At 39.5% G+C, this 24,078-nt stretch overlaps 3 protein-coding genes across 7 annotated transcripts; 1 reads left to right on the top strand and 2 right to left on the bottom strand.

Annotated features, from left to right (window-relative positions):
- Nucleotides 1-2,237: 2,237 nt before the first annotated feature.
- PYR4 (pyrimidin 4) lies at nucleotides 2,238-4,951 on the bottom strand. 4 transcript variants are annotated; one of them, XM_089614147.1, is made up of 9 exons: nucleotides 4,906-4,951; nucleotides 4,670-4,725; nucleotides 4,185-4,280; nucleotides 3,921-4,102; nucleotides 3,604-3,740; nucleotides 3,344-3,509; nucleotides 3,128-3,244; nucleotides 2,809-2,969; nucleotides 2,238-2,681 (listed from the first exon to the last, which is right to left on the bottom strand). In XM_089614147.1, exons 3-9 carry the CDS (start codon nucleotides 4,265-4,267, stop codon nucleotides 2,487-2,489), a joined length of 1,041 nt encoding a protein of 346 aa, XP_089470273.1. In that variant the 5' UTR covers nucleotides 4,268-4,280; nucleotides 4,670-4,725; nucleotides 4,906-4,951; the 3' UTR covers nucleotides 2,238-2,486. The 4 variants fall into 4 exon arrangements, with proteins under 4 accessions (XP_089470273.1, XP_089470267.1, XP_089470264.1 ...); XM_089614141.1 differs by lacking the exon at nucleotides 4,906-4,951 and adding an exon at nucleotides 4,809-4,840 and having other exon boundaries at nucleotides 4,185-4,345; XM_089614138.1 differs by lacking the exon at nucleotides 4,906-4,951 and having other exon boundaries at nucleotides 4,185-4,345; nucleotides 4,670-4,844.
- A 735-nt stretch (nucleotides 4,952-5,686) lies between these two features.
- Nucleotides 5,687-10,243, bottom strand: LOC149407490 (uncharacterized). 2 transcript variants are annotated; one of them, XM_089614130.1, is made up of 8 exons: nucleotides 9,995-10,243; nucleotides 9,101-9,328; nucleotides 8,736-8,999; nucleotides 8,561-8,595; nucleotides 8,377-8,472; nucleotides 8,025-8,178; nucleotides 7,300-7,928; nucleotides 5,687-7,186 (listed from the first exon to the last, which is right to left on the bottom strand). In XM_089614130.1, the coding sequence occupies exons 1-8, from the start codon at nucleotides 10,098-10,100 to the stop codon at nucleotides 5,966-5,968; spliced, it is 2,733 nt and encodes a 910-aa protein (XP_089470256.1). In that variant the 5' UTR covers nucleotides 10,101-10,243; the 3' UTR covers nucleotides 5,687-5,965. The 2 variants fall into 2 exon arrangements, with proteins under 2 accessions (XP_089470256.1, XP_089470259.1); XM_089614133.1 differs by having other exon boundaries at nucleotides 10,007-10,243.
- A 6,804-nt stretch (nucleotides 10,244-17,047) lies between these two features.
- LOC149407489 (luminal-binding protein 4-like) lies at nucleotides 17,048-18,954 on the top strand. The gene is made up of 4 exons (XM_089627586.1): nucleotides 17,048-17,135; nucleotides 17,221-17,518; nucleotides 17,581-17,780; nucleotides 17,863-18,954. Exons 1-4 carry the CDS (start codon nucleotides 17,081-17,083, stop codon nucleotides 18,828-18,830), a joined length of 1,521 nt encoding a protein of 506 aa, XP_089483712.1. The 5' UTR covers nucleotides 17,048-17,080; the 3' UTR covers nucleotides 18,831-18,954.
- Nucleotides 18,955-24,078: the final 5,124 nt, after the last annotated feature.

Here is a 24,078-nt window from a genome sequence, read left to right as displayed (position 1 = left end):
ATGTGATGTAACTGTAGTCACGATTGAATTACATATGAATAAAAATACTAACTAAACAATAATACTAATGACATACCAGAATATATAAATAAACTCAAAATGCAATAACATAATTGTTCATCGCTTAAAATATTTATATTTTTGTGACTATGTAATAGTGGATGGTTCTAATCTGGTGTTGAATATGATTGAGCAACCTCTAAGCTTATCATCTCAATATATTAGCGTCAATAATTATGATTTGAAGTTTGATTATTTAATCAATTTTATCCTCTAATTGATCATTCTCTACAGACTCTAAGTCAGTTCAGAGAGTGAGAGAGAGCGTATTATTTTTTTAAAAATAATGTACCAAAACTAGAACACAAAACTCAAGAGTAGGTTCTTTTCATAATGAACAAAACTTACACGTAATTTTTTTATTCTTCATGTAAATAGGGCCAAAATGAGAAAGCTTGTGTATTTCATAATTTACTATTGGACTAGGCATATTAATTCCAAAATTGAAGAGGCATGGAAACAGATTGGATTGCCATATGATAATAATAAATTAGAGAGTGAGAGCATGGCATTTAATAAGATTACTGAGATCTCTTTTAGAAAAATAAAATAAAAGAAGTTGATATATTATTTTTTAAAATAAAATAAGGTAGGGAATATTATAAGATGCTATGCTCTCATTTCATTCTTTGAATAGCTACACCACCACCAACCAACCAGAACCAGTACGGACATCTTTTACGCAGTGATAATACATGTCACGCGAAGCATGAAAATGACTCGTGTCCGTTTATTGAAGTTCAAGCTCATAAATATGCATTACTTTATAGCTCATATACATTATACATGCATGCCATAGATATTTATACACTTCATAAATATCTTCTTCATTTGAGAGCCATATTTTTATTGTGTTTAAATATATATTTAAACTACATTATAGCTCTCTTTTTATTTCAGTTTGGAACATTAACTTGAAATTAATGACTCTAAATTATTGTCGCCGTGGATCATAGACTCTAGCCAGAAATATTTTGAAGGAAAAAAAAAGGAGAACAAGTGGGAAATAAAGGAAAGTGGTTACCGACAATCCTTGAGTGGAATATTAACAAAATGGCGTTCCTAATAACTGCAAACCTTTTCTTTTTGTTCCATTGAGATTTGAGACCATATGATACAAATAAATTAAAAAACTAAGGATGAGACTGGATTTTTATGATTGCTTTAATTTGTTCAACAATCACATATAACGACGAGATATTTTATTCTATCAAGGTTTTAATTTCTTTTGAAATTAAGTTGTCAAGTCTAGAATCAAAATGGGGTATGAAAATATCAATCACCTCAATTTCCTGAACAAAGACAATCTTAAACAACTCCGTACGTTTTTAACCATTTAAACAAAAGAACTTTTTTCCCCTCGCCACAAAACACTTTACACTTAAGATGAAAAATGTATTAGCGCTTGCTAAAACTCTAAAAAGGGAACTATTTTTTTTCCTTCGCCAAATTTCTAAGCTAAACTAAAAGCGTGGGAGATGAAGTGAAGAAACTTGACGTGGCTAAAAGTCTTAAAGCTTAGGCAAACTTTTTAGGTTGCGAAACTCAAAATGGTTTATGTAAACACCTTTAAAGAACATATAACTAAACCTATATGGTATTTTTATTGATAATTGAATAGAATAGTACACCCAAAACGGCTTACAATCCGAGAGGTAGGCCAATCTCTCCCTCGAGATTACTCTACTTCTAAATAACCCAACTACATAAATAACTCACTCAACATTCTCATAATCCAAAGGACCTAGAAAAAATTAAATTACTGATTTACCATTCCGGTATAACAAGTACATAGAACAAGAGTTAAAGAAAAAGGTTATGAAAAATTACTTGAGTTCTTACTAAATCTGATAACATCTTTAAGTAGGAAAACACAAGAGCTTTTTAGTAATGAGTGACCACAAATGACTGTGTTGTGTAGGCATTGAGCTATACAAATTCTAGTTTAGACAAAGCAAACCAATAAACAGAAAAATCAACATTTGGTTTAGTAGACGGAGACAGAAGCTCTAAACTCGGGTGACATAATACATGCCTTTGTTAATAATACACAACTTAAATTAATTTAAGTTTTTGAGTTTTAAAGAAAGATATTGCATTTCACAGTCCGGTTCGGACTAGTATGAACGTATTAAAGAATGCAAAATAGCATAAAATCATAAAGAGCACATAATAGATAGACCAATTCAAGTCCAATGAACAAATTAGTAACATCAAGTCAAGCCGGAAATTATTGTTTGCGAATTGTCGATAAACAAGATTTCATCAGCACTTCTCCTTTATTAATTAGTACAACAATTGAGCATATCGAGTTACAATTGTATCGCAGATAAAACTGGACCAAAATAATATTCAAATTTCAAAGAGAGAAAAGGCAAAAAAAAAAAAATACGCAATACTTATCTCCAAGAAAGGAGTGGTCAGTATCAGACCGAGGATGGTTTCCAGTCGAGGATTTGGCCGGCAAACATCGGGACAATCTCTCCGAATGAAAACGAGTAAGATTCCGGAACCTTCCAAGGACTCTTGCTAAGTTTTATTTTCGAAGTGTTTCTTGGAAGTCCATAGAAATCCGGCCCATTAAAACTTGTGAATGCCTCTAGCTTGTCCATAGCTCCCGCCTATAAAAATGTGAACATTTTTCAGAACTTGATCGAGCCAACACAACCAATACCGTAATCAGTGCCAATACATTAAATTTTAGGAGCTAAATTGACAATTTCTTTTTAATAAAGATACTAAACTTACGTCTTCAAAGACTTTGGCATAAGCTGAGATTGCAACAGAGGAATTGAATATGCCGGCGCAACCACACGAGCATTCTTTGCTTCGTTTCTCGTGAGGAGCGCTATCGGTCCCAAGGAAGAATCTTTTGCTACCGCTCGTGACAGCGGACACAATAGCTTGTCCTGAATGGGACGGAAATAGTTCATAGATGTACAACACTACTTTCCTTTTTCTTTTTTTCTTTTTTATTGGAGAGACCCAAGGCTGAAATGTGTCCGACGGCCATCAATCAATTACAAGACACTTAAAATGATTGAATTTACATACAAAGCTCACTCACTGTGGGTCTCTCTTTTGAGCACTGGGAGGCAGTAATTATGTGGCCGTAATCCGCCTTGGAACAGAGAATTCCTATTTAGTAGGAGATGCTGTGGAGTCACGGTCGCCGCTACGAACCCTTTTTTTTTTTTAAATAATAATAACGAGCGCGGCTGAGAAACACAAACGTCGAAAAGAAAAACCTCAAAACACCACTACCGACTCGATAAAAACAAACCTTCTTTGCAAGACTCGACAAAGCCAACGGCGTCTGCGGTAGTTATGTGCTCCATCACAACTTTCAGGAGCGGAAGCCTCTCGATCAGTGGCCGCAATATCGTGTCGATGTACACCTTTTCGCGATCGAATACATCGACCCCGGGATCCGTGACCTCGCCGTGAACCTGACAACACGTAAAAACAACAAAGAGCTTTATAGACTCGTATTCTTGTTGAGCATTCTTTTAGCAGCCGGGTTATTATTAATGAAATCATTACCAAAAGAGGCATGTTGTGCTCGACCATTTGCTCGAGGACGGGCAGACATTTCCCGAAGAGATCGGTGACTCCGTCTTGAGAGTTTGTTGTTGCTCCAGCAGGGTACAGCTTCACACCAAACACAGCCCCACTTTTTCCTGTCATTTTTTTTCCCCAAATAGTCTCATCAACGACAAAACGTAGCCGTGTAAATTCGGTTCACTATTCGAGATGTGAACCAATCCTCGATAGCTCTTCTCGTAAAATATAATTTAATGACGAGGGGGAAACTAAATTAATAAAAGATTAATTTGGTCTTTCAGGCCTAAGGGACTCACTTGCGAGCTTGATCTCATTGGGGCTCATGGTGTCGGTCAAGTAAAGCGTCATCAGAGGCGTGAAGTCAGTTTCGGAAGGCAATGCTTTCAAGATGGACTCTCGATAAGACAAAGCCGCAGCGGTTGTTGTGATGGGGGGTTTCAGATTCGGCATCACTATCGCCCTCCTGAACTCCCTTGCGCTGCAAGTATAAATTTGAGTTGACCCAGATCTATTTTGGAGTTTTTCCAATCACACAAGAGGGTATACTGATCAGTACTTACCTGTGAGGTATAACGGCTTTGAGAAGATCCCCGTCACGAAGGTGAAGATGCCAATCGTCGGGGCGTGTTATTGTGAGCTCCATTGTAATTCACCTGCTTAATAAGCTCTTGATTTTCAAGGTCAATCACAGAAGGTACTAAGTACTGAATGAGTTTGAATCCTGAGTTTAGTCGAGTATCATGAGCAATGTTAAATAACACAAGCAACAAGTGGCAACAAGAATATAATATTAGTTGTGTGAATGAGGGGGTTTTTTTTATATGCTTTTTCATTTCTTGAACGTGTTTTTAATTTATTTATTTATCTCCTAAAGATGCGAACTTTATCTAGTATAAAATTGTTCTGAGCATCACAGGAAAGTTCGTCAAGACCCCTAAAAGTAATTTTCATTTATTATAATGATTGGAGGTACTTTGTAAAACAATTTCGCAAACACCTGGTGTGCGAAAAGAGAAGCGCAGAAGTTGAGTGAAAACACACATACCAGTCAGTGACAGTGAGGGTGTAGATGATAGGCTCTTTTATGGAGAGGGCCAAGTCCTGAGCAAGTGGAGAAGAGAGGACTTTAGAAGTAAAACCAGAGATTATCACTGTTACATTGATTCTCAGAGTACAAGATTTACCAAGGCCACACAGTACGTGCTAACCCAAACCCAAAGGTCACCAAGCATGAGTTTAAAGAGTTCATTATAAACGACAAGTTAATGGTAAACGACGAACTCTTTAAGTTTCTTCGAGATGAAACCTTCTTCGGCCGGGTAATGAATCGGGTTCCTTAGGCCGGTTGGTGCGAGATGCTATCGACTTTTATTTCCTAAAAAACATAGTGGAAATTGGGTGTAGTACTGTTTTTTTATTATATTATTATTTAATTTAATTGTACCATAAAGTTTTTATCCCAAACAATAATGGTTATTAATTTATGAACCGTCATCTTTCTTAATATTTAACTGAATATTTATTTTTAAATTGCATGTAGTATTATATTTATCGCTACGGCGAAAACGTTGGAGAGAAGAAACTCCATACCAATTAGTAGGACAAAGATGTTCACGACCAACAAAGGCAACCAGACGGGGGTGGAGATGAAGGTGTTAAGGAGGTCGGAACGTTTAGTCTGAATGGAAATAAGGCTACTCCAAGAGGTGTGCCTCAGATCGAGATCATGTTTTCGGATCAATATTAGCTAGGGTGTCAAGAGAAGGCTTGCTCAATGTCAAGGCCGCGGAGAAGGCGTCGAACGCGTCAACGTCTAGTCATATGAGTGTATACAACACAGAGTTCGATGAGACGGGAAAAACGTGGGAGGACATCGAGGACGAGGACGATCGGATCATGCACCTCGAGTTTCCGATAGAATCTCTTCTTCTGATGACCTTGTGATGTCACTCAAAATTATCTAATACATTCATTCTGCGGAAATTCAGAAACAGATTTCTTGAACTTCAAGTAACACAGCAATGACAAATAAACAAATAAAAGGAAATTGAGAAAATCACAATACACTAAATTAAGAAATAAATTACTAATTCATGCTTCAAAGTTTAAATACCATTTTTACTTTCGAAATACATACACGACTAGAGTAAGAAAATGGCATCAACCAGGCTCATAGTCAGTAATCCCTGACTTTGGGCACGGCATTCACATTCAGGGTGGGACATGACTGTTGAATTAACCAAGATAACGACACTCATAAACGCTTATGGTAAAAGCTAATCCATGAATCTGACTCTACAAACGACCAGGAAAAAAAGTCAAAATTTTATAAAATGTTGACCTACGACCGCTGTTCTGTTTCAAAATGGTCTTCCGAGAAAGGTGGTGATGGTTGGCTGGTTTTCTCTCCCTCAACTGACGCACCAATATTGCACAACGAATCCTTGGCAGAAAATGGTATTCTTTTGTCATTTTCCGGAGATGTAAATATGATAGGCTTTGGCAAACTATTCTGAGACTCCTCTTTCTCAACAGAAACAGTAATATCCCGGCTCGAGTTTAACTGCAAAACACCATCATTATTATCCGGTTCATCAAAAAGCATTCCTTCAGTCCCCCTGATTTCCATGGAACCTAACTGTGTGATCAAGCAATCAATCTGGTCCTCCGAATCAGATTTTTCTTTAGCGAATTCTTCTGAACAACTCCCGTTTTTTGAATCAGAAGCGGGACTGATAATGCTCAGACCAGTAATCTTTACATCCTCCAGTGAATTACCAGTGATCTCGTTGTTCTCAGAGAAACCAATATCTTTATCATGTAAATCCAGATCATATCCGCAGCCACTTCCAACTTCACCACCCTTATCAGAATCTTCGTGATCAATTTTGAACTCGTCTCTGGTCAGTTCTTCCAAACAACTCGTATATTCAAAGTTGGAGGTGGGACTAATATTGCTTAAACCACTGATCTTCACATCCTCTTTGTGAGCATCAACCTGAGTTTCCAGTATCAGCTCAGCCTTCAAAGCATCGGCGGTCTCAATGTTCTCACACAAACCAATATCTTTACAGTGTGAACTCATATCATTTCCCCCATTTCCAATTTCTTCTTTGTGAGCACTATGCTGAGTTTCCAGTATCAGTTCAGCTTTCAAAGCATCGGAGGTCTCGTTATTCTCACAAAAACCAACATCTTTATTCTGTGAACCCATATCCGATCTGCCATTTCCAACTTCATCACCATTGGAGTGATCTTCTTCGTCAACTATGAGCGGTGAGTTGGTTTTCAAAAGCGGAGGTGTGACTGAACCACTGTTGACCTCTTTTTTGGCAGCTTTTGATGCTTCGAGTGAGGAAGAAATTTTGGGCTTCATATTTGAGAAACTTGCGTCAGTCTTAGCACCACCAATTGTAGCAGCTTTTTCCGGATTGACCTTTCCAAGTTTCGACTTGATTCCACTCCCTCGTGGGCTTGTGCCTACAGAAGCGGCAGCTTTTGGTAAATTACTCGGTGCCACTGGATTAGACCTCTTAGGAGTAGTGCGAACTGTCGATTTTGCCTGCAAAATGCATACAGAAGTACAAAGTGGCCGAAATAAGTATGATTTTGACAAACTAAAGTAATGAAAAAAAAAATGAAATTAGACCCCAGAAAGGGATGGCAAAAACTGACCCCGTCGAAAAAACCAATTTTCGGTGATGGCAATCGAAGGCCTGAAGGTTTTGAAGTTTGGTGAAGTGCAACCGTTCCGGTGGACGCTCTCGATGTGCTGTTACCGGGCAATCCCCGATTAGCAGATCCGTCAGAGGTCTTGTCATCGTGATCCATGCACCGAGGAGAGTCGAAATCCACGGGGACCTTCTTGGAGGAGTAGCTTCTGCTAAGGCTGTCTCTCGAGCTATGAGAAATATGTTGCGTGCTAGAAATTGAGGAAACAGATTCCGATGACCAGTCACTAATAGAGCTGCCTGGTGATATGTTGGAGGACATTCTGGGCGAAGGCATAGATTGACCAGAGAGTCGGGATTTTCCAGACTCGATACGATCCCCGGACATAGCTCGTGACTGAGTCTTCGGAGTCGACCTTGAAGAATTCATTGGATTACCAGTTTTAGAGGCGGTTCTTTTCATGGAATTTAAAGGGCTCATAACAGACTTGACAGACGAGGTACTTCCGGAGCTATCGATGGAGGAAGAGGGACCCGTTGTGTTCGTGGAAGATGCGCCCAAAGAAGACGATTTAGTCGGTCTAGGCACATTTCGTAAACTACCCGGTATTTTTGGCACAGGAGCTCCTCTACCTGCAATGCTCAATAAGCTTAGAAGGAAATTCGTTCAAGTGTGGTTCATAGTAATTAAACTTCTTAGTAACCTATTCCATCAAATATAATTTTTACCAGCCACGACTTTTGTGTTATCATTCTCTGCTTTCAAAAGGTCACCGCCTAGAGAAGCCCTCTTAGCCGTTCTTGCGGAGCTAGGAATGGGCTTGTCTAATACTTTAGGCCGCTTCAAAATAGATGTACTTGACTCTCTACCGGTGGCCATGGACTATATGGGTAAAATAGGAGAAACAAATATCTCAGTTGATCGTATTCAAAAGTTATATACATAACAATCACATAGCAACATGTGATCTTTAGAAGCAAATAAAATGGTAAAAACACATTTCATTCTGAATTTTTGGATTGATGCTCCCTATGTTTCACAATAGGAAAATCGCTTCAAAGTTAGTTTGCTTTTACATACCTGAGGTAACTGCTGAGAACCACGGACTGGCCTAGGCAATTTCCCAGGGATTTGCATGCTAATAATTGGATTCTTGGCAACAACTTTGGGCTTAAGCTGAAATTTGGTAAAGAGTTATGTAAGAAGGAGCTCACACACTATATACAAAAGAAACAAGATTTACATTCTCCCAACACTAACATACCTTTGGTTGAGAAACTAATCCCACTTTTTTCACATCTGAAAACAAAATAGGCATGTTTAGTTAGCTTTTAAATATATGCAAGTAGTCTCTAAAATGCTTTGTATGTTTCGCTGGTCTATATCACTCTGACTGTCAAGTATTATTGATCAATCAACTAAAAATTAAGCATACTCACCGCTACCAACTTTGGCTTCTCTTACACCCAATCCTACTTTACTATCTCCGCTAGTCCCTTTTACGGGATTTCTTGATCTTTGTATTGAAGCTCTTACATCTTCAAACAAACTACTTTCAACACTTTCTAGAGTCAAAGTATCACTTCCTAATGTGGATATTGAATCAGTGGATCTATGAACTTCCTCTTGAATTCCAGGCAACATCCTCCCTTGACTTTTATCGATCGAAATCATGCTCGACAACTCCTCGGCGTCCATGATACCTGCATTACAAAGAAGATTGTTGTGAAAATGAAAAGTAAGATCAGTAAAAAAAAAAAGTATAATTACTATCTTTACAAATTCATCATTCATGGAGGGTTACCTTCACAGGTCAAGAACGCACTGTCCCAGGCCAAACTTTTGCGCAAGTTACACTTGCCATTTTTCCTAATCATCTCTGGTTCCGGGCATTCAGAAAGCTGAGGAACTAATTCTTCAGTTTCAGGAATTTCTTGTAATTTGTTAGCACTGACTACTCGCTCAAAAAGCTCCTCTCTTTTATCATCATCAAAAGACTGAAAAATATCTTCACTCCTCTGGCCTAAGCTCTCTGAATAAGGATGAAGGGAATCCAGATTAAACACAAAATAATAACATGGCTGATCACGTCAATCCAGATGAAAAAAGAAAATTGCAACAAAAGAAAACGTAGAACTCAAATAAATTTAACAAGTTCGATACGAAATAAAATCTCTTTAACCATGATGGGCCAAGGACAAATCCTGATTTTCAAATTTATCAAGTATTTTTATCAAATCCTGAAAAGCCTGCTCAAAATATTTCTTGACCATCAAATCTTTATCAATGCATTATTAAAAGATCACAAATTAATTAGTAGAACAGCCGACGGGCACCTGGACTCAAAACATGAGCGATGCACAAGCTCAAATGGCCTAAATTCATCAAAGTAACCGTCTTTACGACTTGAATTGCAAAACTTCGAACAGACAACAGCATCTCTTAAAATTCACTTCTAACCATTTCCCTACTCGAATCCCAAAAACTTTTCGCATAAAAAGAAATAAAGAAATCACATTACATATCACAAAAAGTACTCGAAGATCAATTACCCTCGCGTCTCAGTGAAAGGAAGAAAAAAAAAACACACAATATAGGAAAACGACCTAAATTAACAAAATCAGCCATCTCTCTTCCTTGATTATAAATTAAAAACACACAATCCGATTAAACGCCTCATATATCATATAGGAAAAACCTGAAGACGCGCCTAAGAGCGAATCGTCCTCCGATGAAAAGTCGATAATACTGAGCCGCCGCGACTGTATGTCGTCCTTCTTCCTCCATTCCCCGAAATCCTCCATTTCCAGATCGGAAATCGTAGTGCAAATGGGGAATTGGGGCAAAATTTTCTAGGAGATATCAAGAAAGTGAAGTGAGATCGAAGATTTTTTTAGATTATTTTGAACTTAGACAAAATGGCGGTTTGTGAAATGAAAATAATGTTATTACAAATATTTGGTAGTAGACCGGTCACCGCGTGACCCAGTACAGCCCGGGAATTTTTTTATTTTATTTTAAATATTTAAAGTTTTTAGGGCTTTGATGTTTATGAAAGGAAGAAAAAGAAATTAAGACATAATGGTAATGTAGTTACGATGGTGTTTTATAAAATAAAAATAAAAATAAAAAACAAACAAACAAACTTCGTAGAATTTTTTCACCAAAATGTATTTGTGTATTCAATTAATGTAGTACAATTAAATTAGGGAAAGTTATGTATATAATCTATTTGAATTCCTTACATTAAAATTCTAATCGAAATTTTGAAGAAGCTCAAACAAGACCCATGAGGTGTATTATAAAGACTTAGGCATGAATTAAATTAGTCTTTTCATATTTAAATAATTTTAAGGGTAATTACATCAATAACCTAATATTGATGTCGGATTCGGTCCCTCGACAATCACGAAACTATATAATATATTTGTGTATCGTATTTATTTGTATGTGTGTCGATCTCAAAAATTCGTCGTAACATAATCGAAATAAGCTTAAATATATCGAAAAAATAATAATAAATAAAGAAGATCGAATCAAATGATTGTATTGCAAGCTGATCAAACTTAGTACAACTGGGGTCGAGTTCGACGAACTGAGAAGAGACGAGCTCAACAAAGCTTAAGTACAAAATCGAAATAAAATAACAGAGTAAAATAATGAGAATTGCGTGCCCCGATAGGACTCAATTCTTCGTCTATTTATAACTGAGGTCGCCGCTGCTCTGCCGTCGATATGAAGAACATGTGGTCGGACTGGAGGACTCCGAGGTGCCACGTGCGTTTTGACTTGAGCTGGAGTGGACTAGAAAATTGGCTGAAGAGCGCTTAATCCGGGCTGACCGCACGATCAGTTAGACTTGGTCTTGACGGAGAGCTGAGCAGGTGTGAACGAACTGGATTTGAGCTTGTGACGAAATGGGACTAGATCCTTAAGAAAATGTAAATGATTGGATAGTTGCAACAAATACTTGATAATTTTAATTGTAAATAGCTTTTTGTTTATTTCATATAGCTTTTTCATTAAATTACGATAACTAATTTTTAATGAATATTATTTGGTATCGTAGTATTGCACTAATTGCACTAGAGGCTAGAAAATAAAGAGATAAATTTAATATAAAAATAAATTTAATACCTCATTTGAATGCAAGTATATATATAGCATAAAAAAATCTTGTATTTAACTATATAATTTTTTTGAAAATATCTCGTTTTTATTTTCTTGAACGTATATATAAATTTATTTTTTTCTATATTTTTTTATAAAATTCGTATACTCATAAATTAAAATCTGTAGAAATCAATATTAATATTAAAATTATCATTAACTTCCTTGTTGATATATTAATAGGTACGTAGTCGATACATTTGTAAAATGGGAATCTCGGAATTTTGAACATTGATTTGAACATTCACCATAAATTAGCCTATTTCTTAGCCTTTCTTATAATATAAAAAATATTATTTAATTAAATAGTTCAACTTCAACTTACCACTATACCATTTTCCTTTCCTTTTTTTAATATCAATCAATCCTATTATTCTCCTTTCACTACAAACAAAAAAGATTTCACAAACCGCAGTTTCGTTTTGTTATGGTAATTATGATATTTTTCTGATTATGTATTCTTTGTTTGATGTTTTATGTTTTTTTCTTCCGTTTTTTTGGTTTTGTCATAATTGTGTGTGTATTTCTGTTTTCAATGTTTTTTAAAGGCAAGCTAAATAACTAACCCAAACAGCCCCGCTCTTTAAAATTGTAGCCCAAAAAAATAACCAATTTCACTTCAGCTGATGACATTTTAACATACCTATTATACCCCAAACTCATTTTCAGCATTTCAAAACCCGAAACAAAATACCCAAATGGAATGCTCATTGACAACAACTGTCGGCCACCGAGCTTGCCTTCCTCCAGCGTCATTGAATTTGGCGGCGTGGTTCTTTGGTACCGATCGGGGCTTCCTCTATGATACTCCACAGATTTTCGTTGCAGATCGCTCCGACGAAGAAGATTTCCCATCGTTGGGAGGGTCGGCGCCGCAAAATCAAGTACGATGATCGCATCTTCAAAGACCTCGCATCGAGGTTCAAGCGTCCGGATCGGCGCAAAAGTGTTATAACTAAATATATAATTGAAAATAATAAATTTTCAAAATATTTAAAAATCAGTCTAAAATTAGTGAAATAACTAAAAGAGGAATTGCCGGCATAAATCCCTAATGTTTTCATGACCATACACTTAACTCCCTAATCTTTATTTTTTGCGGCTAAAATACCTAATGTGCATTTTCAGTTGCACCGTTAGAGGTTTGGCTGTTAAATTTAACGTTGATCCACTTGTAGCTGCCAGATTGAATTGGTCTTTTTTATTTACAAAGAATGGTTTAAAATCCTCTTTAAAAGCATATATAACTCTATATATTTCTTTTAAAAAGAAAATCAAATGTTATATGCATTTCTTTTGCCCGTATCATTTTTGAAGCATTTTTTTCCCCAATTCGTAACCCTAAATTGGGTCTGTTCTTCATCAACCGCAATAAAAAAAAAATCGGCATCATGGTAGACGAATACTCGTGTTCATCCAACTGGAGCAAGAAAAACCAGTGCTCATGTCGGAGCGATTCTTCATCGAAGATGAGAAAAGAAATGGCGTTTGAAGAGTGTTGTAAATGTGGCGTAGCTGTGGTTGAGAGGACAGCGTGGATCTCAGTCCTGGGAGAAGATTTTTGGGTTGCTACAAGAAAGAAGTAAGTTAATTAGTCAATCCTGAGAACTTGTCTTCAAATTCGTTTTTTTTAAATCTCGTGTTTTTTCTTTTCAAATTCGTGTTTTTTTCTTTTCAAATTCGTGTTTCATGTCCAGTCAGGAGGTGGATGTACGTTCTTCAGGTAGATAGACCCGGAGATGTGTGAAAGGTAAAAAAAAATTATACCTGGTTTGCTTCGGAGAATTAACGGCTTACAATTCGAAATTGATCAAATTCGAGCGGCTGGCCGTGTGGAAACAAAGACAGCGCCAGCATCCGGTTCGAGACTTTTAATGGTTATGGCTGGAACTGATATTGTTGTTGTGTTGCTTTTTATCGTCTTGTACTGAAATGAAAATGAAAGTGTGGGATTGTACTGTAATGGCTGTATGGAATTGAAATGGTTGTATGAAAGTGTGGGATTGTAATGGTTGTATGGTTTTGTGCATTGAATTGTAATGAAAGTGTGGAACTGTTTTGTTCACTGAAGTAATGGTTGTATGGTTTTGTTCACTGAATTCTAAGAAATAATGGTTGTATGGTTTTGTTCACTGAATTGTAATGAAAGTGTGGAACTGTTTTGTTCACTGAAGTAATGGTTGTATGGTTTTGTTCATTGAATTGTAATGAAAGTGTGGAACTGTTTTTAGCATCTTGTTATGGCAATGTAGACACCAATTTTTAGCAGGTAGTTATGGCTATATTTACATTGACAAAAGGGCTAAATTTTAACAGGTAGTTATGGCTATATTTAAATTGACGAAAGGGCTAAATTTTAACAAGTAGTTATGGCTAAAGTTTAACATAATGATCATCATGGCCACTTTCAAAAAGAACATAATGAGGCCTCTAACATAACATCTTTACAATTTAATCATAATGACCTCTAACAAAAAGAACATAATGAGGCCTCTAACATAATCAAGATGTCGCTTGATTCTTCATTCTTTCCCGTCTCTCTCTTCGTTTCAATGTCTCAGTAGTCGGATTCTCCTTGCATGGTCTCCCTCGCTTCTTTGTTACCTTAGTCTGATTCAAAACAACAAAGATCAAAACATATTTGACCAAAACAGCATAGATCAAAACAGCAACGATCAAAAATAATTTACCTCGACAGTAGCCGGATTAGGACATGTCTTCTTAGAGTGCCCTGTTTGTTTACAGTTACTGCATCGATTAACTTGACCGACCCTGCTTTGTTTTGTACCCTTACCTTCAAATCCAGGTGCCTCATCAATGCTTTTGTTCCTTTTCTTCTTTGGCCGTCCAGGTAATGTAATGTCAAGAGGTGGGAGAATCGGATGTAGCCTTGATTCCGGCCATTTATCGGGGCTAGTCATTGGTGAAATGATACCGCTATATGTTGCCATGTAAGCCTCTTTCTTGTACCAGTCCGAAATGAAATCGAAGACACTAAGACCAGAGGCCCAAATGCACGATAAGACGTGTGGACAAGGTATACCTGTTAGCTCGTAACTTCTACAAGTACACACTTTCTCTCGCAAATCTACAACAAACGATTAAGCTCTAACGAATGTAACTTGGAACTTACCATTACCGGCTTGTGTAGCTTGACAATACCTTGATATATGCTTGTGCTTCTCAAGAATCGCCATGATTCGTTTTCCAACAGGATGAGTCCATTTCTCTGCTTCACATCTCTTGGCTACAAATCGACACATCAACCAGAAACGAATTCTTTCAAACAATGTCACAATAAGTTTGTCTCTTGCTGGAAGGATAGCAGAATTGAAGCTTTCGCATAAGTTGTTGAGAAGCATGTCACACTTGACATCCACCCTAAAATGAGATTTGCTCCACTTTTTAGGGTCTCTTCCAAGCAACCATGTGTGAGCTTCCTCGTCCTCTGCTTTCAGCTCTTTCATACAGTTAGAAAACTCAGTACGTGTTGTCTCTCGTGCACACTTTCAGAGCATTTGTTTCAGCAGTAACCCCGAGTGGTCGTTCTTGAAATTGGCGTGAAGATGTCTGACACAAAATCTTTGTTCTGCACCGGAGAATATATCTGCCACCGCCTTCTCCAAGCCATTTTGCCATCACTGTGAATGCAGTCGAGTTTTCAATACGAAAATCTTCACGTAACAGCTCCATAAACCAAGTCCACGTTTCAGTGTTTTCCTTCTCGACGATGGAAAAAGCAATAGGGAATTGAGAATTGTTTGGATCAATCCATGTCGCCGCCAAAAGCATGTCTTTGCAATAGCCCTTCAAGAAACAACCGTCGAAGCCAATTAACGGTCTACAACCTTTGTAGAAGCCTTCCTTGCAGGCTTTCAAGCATATATACACTCTTTCAAAAACTCGTTTGTCATCTACCAAATCAGTTTTGAGGATGGCTGTGGTTCCTATATGAATGTAACACCAAATCAATACATCAATAATCCTTCAATTTAACCAAATCAGTAAATTAAGTTCATAACCAATTTACCTGGGTTTGTTGTGGTCAACTGTCTACAATAATCATCAAGGATTGCATATTGATCTTTGACAGACCCCTCGTGTATCAGCCTCGCTTCTTTTTTAGGTCTATAAAACACCGACTTCGAGACATTGCTGAACTTCGTCGTAGTCGTCATGTTCCTGAAGCTTTCATAATCCATGTTAGGATTTAGCCGAAATTGCTCAAGAAAATTCTTCGCTAGCCATGGGGCTGTGACAAGCCTATTGTCGAATACGATACCACAATTATGCTTGTCGATTAAGGTATTAACTGTCACTATTTTATTGTCCGAGTTCTGAACCTTAGCATAGATAGTCCACATACACCCTTCTCCTTTGCATTTGGCTCGGACTCTGGTCTTATCATTAGCCACGAACTGAAACTCCCTATCAACTTTAATAAACTCTTCCTTCAAAGCAAACCTAAAATGCTCCATAGATGGAAATATCATACCGAGTTGAAACTTGAAATCCGCTGGGTTTGCTCGAGGATTATACTCTCGCTTGCTTTTCTTTGTCGAGTTACCGTCCTCGTCATCGCTACACAGGCTGTCGAGGTCGCTACATGATATTATGCCTTCTGAATCTTCGTCGCTAACGTCATTGCACATCTCGTTCACAACAGACCACCAAGCCTGAGGTTGAGTCGTGGTCTGAACGTTTTTTGCTTGTTGGATTTCAGTTTCGACATACTCTTCTTCTTCAAAGACGAACTCCTCTTCTACACCATCTGGATGGCCTTCGTCGTCGTCCATCTTCGATAATGATGCTCTGCGATTCCAGTCTTCCAAATGTACGAGTTTTTGTTCTTCTTCGATTATATTATTTGGGGATTCTCATACTTTTTTATCGTTTGTTTTTTGAATCCGATTTTCAAGCTTTTATTTATGTATTTTAATTTCACATCAGATAAAAAATTACCAAAAAATATAATAGAATCAGAAAATTAACATTTTACTAACATGTTTAATCCATGCCGTTCATTTGAAATTTAACAGCCAAATCTCGCCAAACCTCTAACGGTGCAACCGAAAATGCACATTAGGTATTTTAGCCGCGAAAAAAAAAAGATTAGGGAGTTAAGTGTATGGTCATGAAAACATTAGGGATTTATGCCGGCAATTCCTCTAACTAAAATTTATGAAAATATGTAAGTATCAAGATTCAATAATCTTACTATCACTAATTAATTTTCTTTAAAGCAATATAGTGTACAATGTCAAAATTTTATTGACAATTCAATTTTTTTTAGCTAGTTTACGAAAGATTTAAGACTTTAAGTATTTATGTAATTGATTAATTTTAAATAGTTATTTTGTATCGATTTTCAATATATACATACATAATTATTCGTTAATTAAAAGTTAAAACAGCATAAACCACCATCAAATTTTCCTAATGTCGAATTTAAGAAGACCATCATCAATATTCTCCTCCGTAAGAGAAAATGACGTGGCGTAAGGCAAATGGAGGTGTGACGTGTAAGAGAATAAGGGAATGATATGGAATTATAAAACACACAAACAAAGCAAGTGCATGGAAGAGGAAACTGAAACCAACCACGGTGAAGAAGATGATGATGAACATTAGAGTCGGTTTCCTAATTGCGCTTCTCTTCGCCGCCTCGCGTAAGTCCATGATTTTATTTATTTATTTATTTTTTTTTACTTTGATTTCGATTACAACTAACACACGCTGTGCTGTGTTGATTAGTGACTGTGTCATCATCATCATCAGAAGAACAAGAAGGCGACGATGAATCGCTGGTTCCGCTTTTCAAGGACGAAATATATTCAGACAAGTTCGAGCGTTACGGGATTCGCATCGTGATTATAATCCACGAGACCTACACTCGCGTGGGCGTTGAGAATAATGGAAAGGTCGAGATTATTCAACACACTCCCAATTCCATCTCTTTTTCTCCCAACGGAACTGCTCTCGTCGGATACCTCGCCGGAGACCGTAATCCGCTCAATCCCGTTCTCCATCTCAAACACCTCCTACGAAGAAAGTAAGTAATTTAATTATTGGGTCTTGTCTGGATTATATTTAATATACCAATGTGTTTTTCAGGTTTGATGATCGAGAAGTGCAGAGAGAAATTGAGGTTTCTCCTCACAAAATTGTCAACAGAGAAGGAAAGCCTCACATTCAGTTCGGTGACCGGGTTTTCAGTCCCGAGGATTTACTGGCCGTGTTTGTGAGGAAGGTCAAGGGTTTGGCAGAGGACCATTTCCGCAAAAGAATTAGAAAAGCCGTGTTTTTGGTTCCAGGTTTGTTTGCACCAGTAAAATTACGTGTAAATGTACTAATTTATAATGGTGGATTGTAATGGTTGTTTGGTTGAAAGTGAAGGTTGTTTCGGCCAAGAAGAAAGGTGGGCGATAAAGGAAGTGGCGGTGAGCGTTGGGTTCGAAGAGCCTATACCAGTTCCCCATCATGTTATCGTACTTTGTGCCCATAATTTCTGCGATACCAGAAGAGACGAACCGATTTATTTGGTGTTCCACCTCGGCGAGTCTTCCTGCGAATTAAACATTTGGAGCAACACCATCGCCCTTGACCACCGCAAGTTCTTCGACCATTTGGCTTCTATAACGGAGGAGATAGAAATGAAGACAGAGTTTTTGGAGAAGACGGCGAGGGCGATGGTGGAAAGGGGCTTGGAAACGGCGCAGCTTAACGCGTCAGATATCGGCGGATATGTTCTCACTGGTGGCGGAGCAAAGAAGCTTCGAAGCCTGTTCGAGGAGCTCTTTGAGGGGAAAGAAGCGTTTGAACACGAAGAGGGTCTCGATCACGACGAGGCTCTGACAATGGGAGCTTTTGAGCTTCGGAATTGGGAAGCCGAGGAGATTTTCGCCATTTGGATCATCCTTCCTCGGAGCGTGGGAGTGGAAACTCTCGGAGGAGTTATGACGAAAACACTTGCGAGAAATAGCTTTACACCGATTAGTAAGACGAAGATGTTCACGACCAGCAGAGACAACCAGACGGCGGTGGAGATCAGGGTGTTGAGGGGAGATAGGCGGTTGGCAAAGGACTGTGACATGCTTGCGAGGTTTCGTCTGAACGGAATAAGGGCTGCTCCGAGAGGAGTGCCTCGGATCGAGATCACGTTCAGCATGGACGCTAACGACGTTCTCACGGTCAAAGCCACAGAAAAGGACTCAAACGTATCGTCGCCGTATTTTAGAATTCAAGAAGATGGTTGGTACGACGAGTCAAGCAAACGGCTGGAGGAGATCGAGGATGAGGAGATCGTGGACGAGGAGGATCGGATTATGTACCTACGCTCTCGGATGTCACGCTCACCTATCTAACAAACTCATTCTATTTTTAATTTTATTAAATAAACCACAGTTATCAGTTATTCGTATATTTATTCTAAACCAGCTAACTGAATATAAATTAATAGATCAGTAAAAAATGCTAGATATACATGTTTGATGGTGGTTCCGCTGACTCATGGATACACTGCTAGAGTTTTGTCCTAAATAAAGCTCATCAACATTCTCAACAATTCCCGTGTACTAAAATAAAATTATGCTTACGAAGTAGGAAAACAAAAAAAATAAAGGCTCGATCTCTGGATCACGCTCAAGAGTAAATGCAGCCATAAAAAAAGGGGCCCGAATCGCACTCAAGAGTATATGTGGCGAATAAGGGACTGTCTCGGATTGTCATGTATGCTAAAGACTTTGTTCTTGTCGAGAGAATTGTGGCTATAAAAGAACAAATCGTATACGCCACCATCTTTAGTGAATCTTTGAAAGTGCTACGAAAACAATGAGGTAATCGGCTTCTTGTTCTTCTTTTGTCCTGAGGGTTTTTTTTAAAGCGCATTTCGAAACTCAACTTCAGTTAAAGTATTAGGGAGCCAAGAAGGCTAAGCAACCAGGTGGCCAAAGGGGCTTGGATGGACCGAGGAAGGCGAGGGTCCGCTAGAGCAAGGGTGACTACGGGCCAGAGCCCTTCCTTTGGTGAGATAACTGCGGGCAAGAACTCGTTCTCAGTTCGAAAAACCAGAGGTGTAAAAGAATTTGTATATACCGTATGAAATTACGTAATCTGTGCGTATGTCACAGAATATGTTGTGACGGATTATGTGACAAACACTTAAATTCGAGTGATCAAACAGAGAAGTACAGTAAGTACGAAATTATAAAGAACACAGAGATTGGTAACCAAGTTCGGCAAACGTGCCTACTCTGGGGGGACTCTCTGCCCTGTGGAACACAATTCACTATTCGGTGTAACGTTTTACAAGGTTTACAATTCAACAATCCCCTGCTATCAACCTAGACGTCTGTTGATGTCGATTTTTACAACGATCAACAATCAAAAATAAATAAAAGATTGCTAAGGTATTGTATTTAGGTGGGTTTCGAAGGACGTCGTATAAGAAGCAATATGAAGGCAGAAATTATAATAATATATGAATATTAATTTAAATATATTAACCTCGAAATGAATTACAAAAGGGGCGAGGTGACGAGCTCAACAAGACGAGCTTAAGACCGTGAATATAAGAGTACAAAATAGAATTAATTGAGAACTGAGACTGGAAGCTTGCATGTGCGAAATTCGTCGTCTCCTCTTCTATTTATAGGCGAGATGGAACCTTCTGACCGAAGACACGTGTTCATCGATCCACACTCCTCGTCAAGGCTGAAGTCGTCCAAGATCCGGTCTTCGCGACGTGGTCTACTCTTTGACTGATCGATCCTTCTGATCAGGAAGACGTGGTCGAACTGGAGTCCTTCATCGAGTCGGGAAGTGTTGCTGGACTTGGGCCGATCTGTCGAGAGCGAGCTAGGCCCATAATTGATTTCGCGGACTGGTCTTCAAATGGATCATGGGCTTCAGTCGGGCCAAAGCCCATCCGAAATAATATTTAAATATTTGAATTTTTATACCCCCACAATTAGCCCCCAAATATTTTGAAAATATTTTGAAAATATTTAGCGCGGAGAATTCGAACTATTCCGAATAAAAAAATGGGGGAGATCGAAGATTTGGGACCACGTGGCATCGTGTGAGAGCGCGTCTTCTTCACACGTGGCGTGACGTAACCGTATTTTGTAGGTCGAAGTCGAAGAGTCGGAGAATCTGTTATCTTTGCAGATATCGATGGAAATATCTTAGATTTGATTCGATTCATTTTCCGAAATCATTAGATTTTTTCGGGATTTTGGTTAATAATGAAACATATAAATAAGCGGACCGAAGAGTCGCTTCTTCTCATTTATATTCTCATCATCCGCGGTTAAAAAGGTTATTCTCCCTCTCTTTCTAACTTCTCGCTTTCTTTCCGATTTCGAGTATTCTCTCTAAGTTCTTTAAGCTTACTTGCACTTCGGCTATTATCGACTCTCAGTTCGACTAGCGAACTCAAACGAGTTTATAGATTTAAACACTTCGTCCGTAGAACACCTTAGAACTAGATGTCGAGCTCAGGACTTCGTCCATCTGGGTCTCAACCTCTCGGGAACGAGGATATCTTATTACCTTCTGACGTGACCTCGGCCGACCTTAGGTCAATTCGCGAAAAATACCAGATTCCCCCAGAAATAAACATCCTTCTTCCTCCACCTGGGGCTACAACCGATACCGTAATGGATGGTTTCTGTTATATATACGAGATCTGGCTAGAAAAGTATGGGCTAAGGTTTCCTATTCACCCTCTTCTATTCGACTTCGCCCAGACTTTAGGGCTGACCCTTCCTCAGATGTGTCCAAACTTCGTTAGGATGGTGATGGGTCTTATAGTCGTAGCCTACGAGGAGAAAGTCGAACTCACATTGATGGATTTAGTCCGTTTATGTGTTGTTAAGGCGAATTCGAAACACGATCCGAAGTGTTTCTACCTTTCGAAGGCTGCTGGCAAGGGAGTGATCTTGGGCTTGCCGTCAAAGGATAAATTTTGGGGGAGGCGATATTTTTACTTTGCCGTAAATGAACATTCTCTCGGGGATCGAGCTCGTTCTTTCTCGTCAAAGTGGGCGAGCTCGCCGAGTATGCATAAAAAAAATTTATTTACCCATCTATTTTGTTTATATTATGCAGGCAAATGAAATAGACTAACGCTTTTTTTTTTTTATAGAAAAAATCAAAGCGTCATCCCAAGGAGTGGAGTTCGCCGAGAAGTTAATGTTACTGCAATTGGGCGAAGTAGAGTGGTCGAGCTTCACTCCTTTCAGATTCATATCGGCCAAAGTTTGGCCTTGCCCACCAAATTTTTCCGAACATTTAGAAGGTTAGTTGGACAAACCTGTTCCCTTTTCTTGTGTTTCACATTAGTCATCTCCGTCGTTCACTCTTTTCTTCTTTTTAGTCGTCGGGGACAACATGAACACTCCGATCAGCGCCCGCGAGGCGAGGAAGCAGAAGAAATGGGGGATCGCTTCGACTTCGACCCCGACCCCGGCTGTCCCTGTGGACACTTCTGAGGTCGAAGTGACCGGGGTTCGCCTGGTATCTGAGATCCCGGTCGTCTTGGTGCCTTCTGACGGGGTACCTGAGACGGCCGAGGATGTTCCAATAGGCGTCCAGGGAGCCGGGGTTCCTGAGGTCGAGGAAGATCAAGCCCCCAGGATCGAGAACGACTCCCCTGAGGGGGTCGAGAGAGTTCGGGTCCCCGAAAGGGCCGAGGTCGCGGGCGCGGCCAAGAAAAGGAAGATGCCGGCGAACCGAGTCCCTGAGGGGGGTGCTCCCGGAGAGAGGAAGAAAAAGAAGAGGAAAGAGCCGGCTTCCGACCTCGTCGGCCGGGACGGGGAAGAGCCCACCCCTGAGGCTCCTGTGACCGCGGTGACTCGGGCGAACAGAGGCAAAGCCGCAGTTGAAGGAAGCAAGTCTTCCTCGAAGTCGAGGTCTGGGGGCCGAGATGACTCCGTCCCATCTGCATCCCGGAAAAAGAAACACGTCGTCAACTTCCACTACGCGCGGGATCATCTGCTGTGCGACGATATTTACTCCTCGGCGGGGTTTCTTCGTCAGGTGACGTGTTCCGGGATGGAGCTCCCAAAGGTTCTTGAGCTCACCGAGGCGGACTGGTTCAGGATGATGGCATCGGCCATAACTGGGGTGAGTTTTTTTTTTGGGAACATTTTTTGTATATAACCGATCTGTTATACTTGTGAAAAATTATTATTTTTTGTTATGGTCGAACTAATGAGAGAGTTGGGTTAATTTCAGCTATCCACCCAACTGAACCGATGTGTTTTTCGCTATGAAAAGTGCCTTCATGACGCCAAGGTCGAGCAGGAGAAGCTCGCCGAGGTTCAGAAGGGGACGGAGTCTCTTCAGGCCGAGCTCCAGGGGATGAACGACAAGATCGCCACCCTCCAGGACGATCTCCTAGCTAAGGATACTTTGCTGGAGAGGTCGCACGGCAAGATTGAACGCCTCACCGGCAAAGTTCAATTCTTATCGGTTGACCTGGATGACAAGAAGGAGAAAATCAAGAGGTGGGTGGCTCGTTCTGGCGGCTTCGAGAGAGAGAGAAATAAGCTGGCGGCCGACCTGGAGGCTCGGGATAAAGAGATGAAGGACGCTCTGGAGGAGATCGCCCGGATGAAGAGGACGGCGAAGGTGGAGCGAGATCGGGCTGTGCACGCAGCGAGGAAGACGACTTCGCTGACGTATCGTGAGCAGATACTCAAGCACCGCGCACAGAAGGAGAAGATGGACGAAGCCGTCCTTATCCTCAAGAGGCTTGAGCAGTGTCGGGGAAACAAAGAGCTTATCTCGGAGGCTTTAAAGGGGGAGATCTTGGATTGGGCTTCTGAGATGAAGGATACTGAGGACGGCATCGCTCAGTACGAAGCCGATTACGCAGCCATCTCCATTCCCGAGGTCGAGGACGTCCCGTTCACCCCGTACTCGGATCGATCTCCCGCCGATGCACTCGCGACCGATGGAGAGACCTCTGTCATCAATGAGCACGGCTCAATGCTTGGCCGTACCGACGAGATCCTCAACTCTATCCCAGAGGAGAACGAAGAGGTGGCGGCGTTCACGCCTACTCCGGAGCATCGAGATGCCAAGGTCGAACCCCGTGACCAAGCTTGAGTCTTCTCGGCCCATTCTTTTTTACACATTTTTTTTAAGTTCAATAAAAATGTTTATTTTATTTCTGGGGCCCGTATGTTTTGGGCGAAGTTTTTATTGCTTTTGATACAATTATAGGGGGCTTCGGTACCTCTATTTTTATATTCGAATTATTTTTCTTATTAATTTTAATGCAATTTTATGTTTAAGAACTTGTCAAGTCGTTTAGCTCGTCAAACTTTCCTTTGCCTGCACAGATGTTTATATTCTATTTTATTCAGTCCGTCCGACCAATCTGAATATTTGTTTTGTTTACATCTGAGATAGTTCGGATTTGCATAATCTGTTAAGTCTTTTAGGTCACCCTTACTCGGCCTAAAATGTTTCCCTTAAAGATTTCAGATGATTTACTAAGTCTTTTAGATCGTCATAGAACTAAAAAGTTTCCCTTAAAGATTTCAGATGATTTGCTAAGTCTTTTAGATCGTCATAGAACTAAAAAGTTTCCCTTAGGCTGAG

The sequence above is a fragment of the Urtica dioica genome, chromosome 1 (genome assembly GCF_054948205.1).
Source record: "Urtica dioica subsp. dioica isolate 48M chromosome 1, U.dioica_male_clone48M_v1_H2, whole genome shotgun sequence".
NCBI classification, from domain to species: Eukaryota; Viridiplantae; Streptophyta; class Magnoliopsida; order Rosales; family Urticaceae; genus Urtica; species Urtica dioica.
The sequence above is the reverse complement of the archived record's forward strand: the minus strand, read 5'-3'. Positions and strand labels throughout refer to the sequence as shown.

Bases quoted from the DNA above. Each gene is read 5' to 3' on its own strand.
- PYR4 (XM_089614147.1), bottom strand. From the start codon at position 4,267: ATGGAGCTCACAATAACACGCCCCGACGATTGGCATCTTCACCTTCGT. The intron at 4,103-4,184 runs GTAAGTACTGAT...TTATACTTGCAG, and splicing joins AAAGCCGTTATACCTCACAG to CGCAAGGGAGTTCAGGAGGG. The intron at 3,245-3,343 runs GTTTGTTTTTAT...AAAAAAAAAAAG, and splicing joins TGTCGAGTCTTGCAAAGAAG to GGTTCGTAGCGGCGACCGTG.
- LOC149407490 (XM_089614130.1), bottom strand. From the start codon at position 10,100: ATGGAGGATTTCGGGGAATGGAGGAAGAAGGACGACATACAGTCGCGG. The intron at 8,596-8,735 runs GTGAGTATGCTT...TTTTGTTTTCAG, and splicing joins AGAAGCCAAAGTTGGTAGCG to ATGTGAAAAAAGTGGGATTA. The intron at 8,473-8,560 runs GTATGTTAGTGT...ACCAAATTTCAG, and splicing joins GATTAGTTTCTCAACCAAAG to CTTAAGCCCAAAGTTGTTGC.
- LOC149407489 (XM_089627586.1), top strand. From the start codon at position 17,081: ATGATGATGAACATTAGAGTCGGTTTCCTAATTGCGCTTCTCTTCGCC. The intron at 17,136-17,220 runs GTAAGTCCATGA...TGTGTTGATTAG, and splicing joins GCTTCTCTTCGCCGCCTCGC to TGACTGTGTCATCATCATCA. The intron at 17,519-17,580 runs GTAAGTAATTTA...TGTGTTTTTCAG, and splicing joins AAACACCTCCTACGAAGAAA to GTTTGATGATCGAGAAGTGC.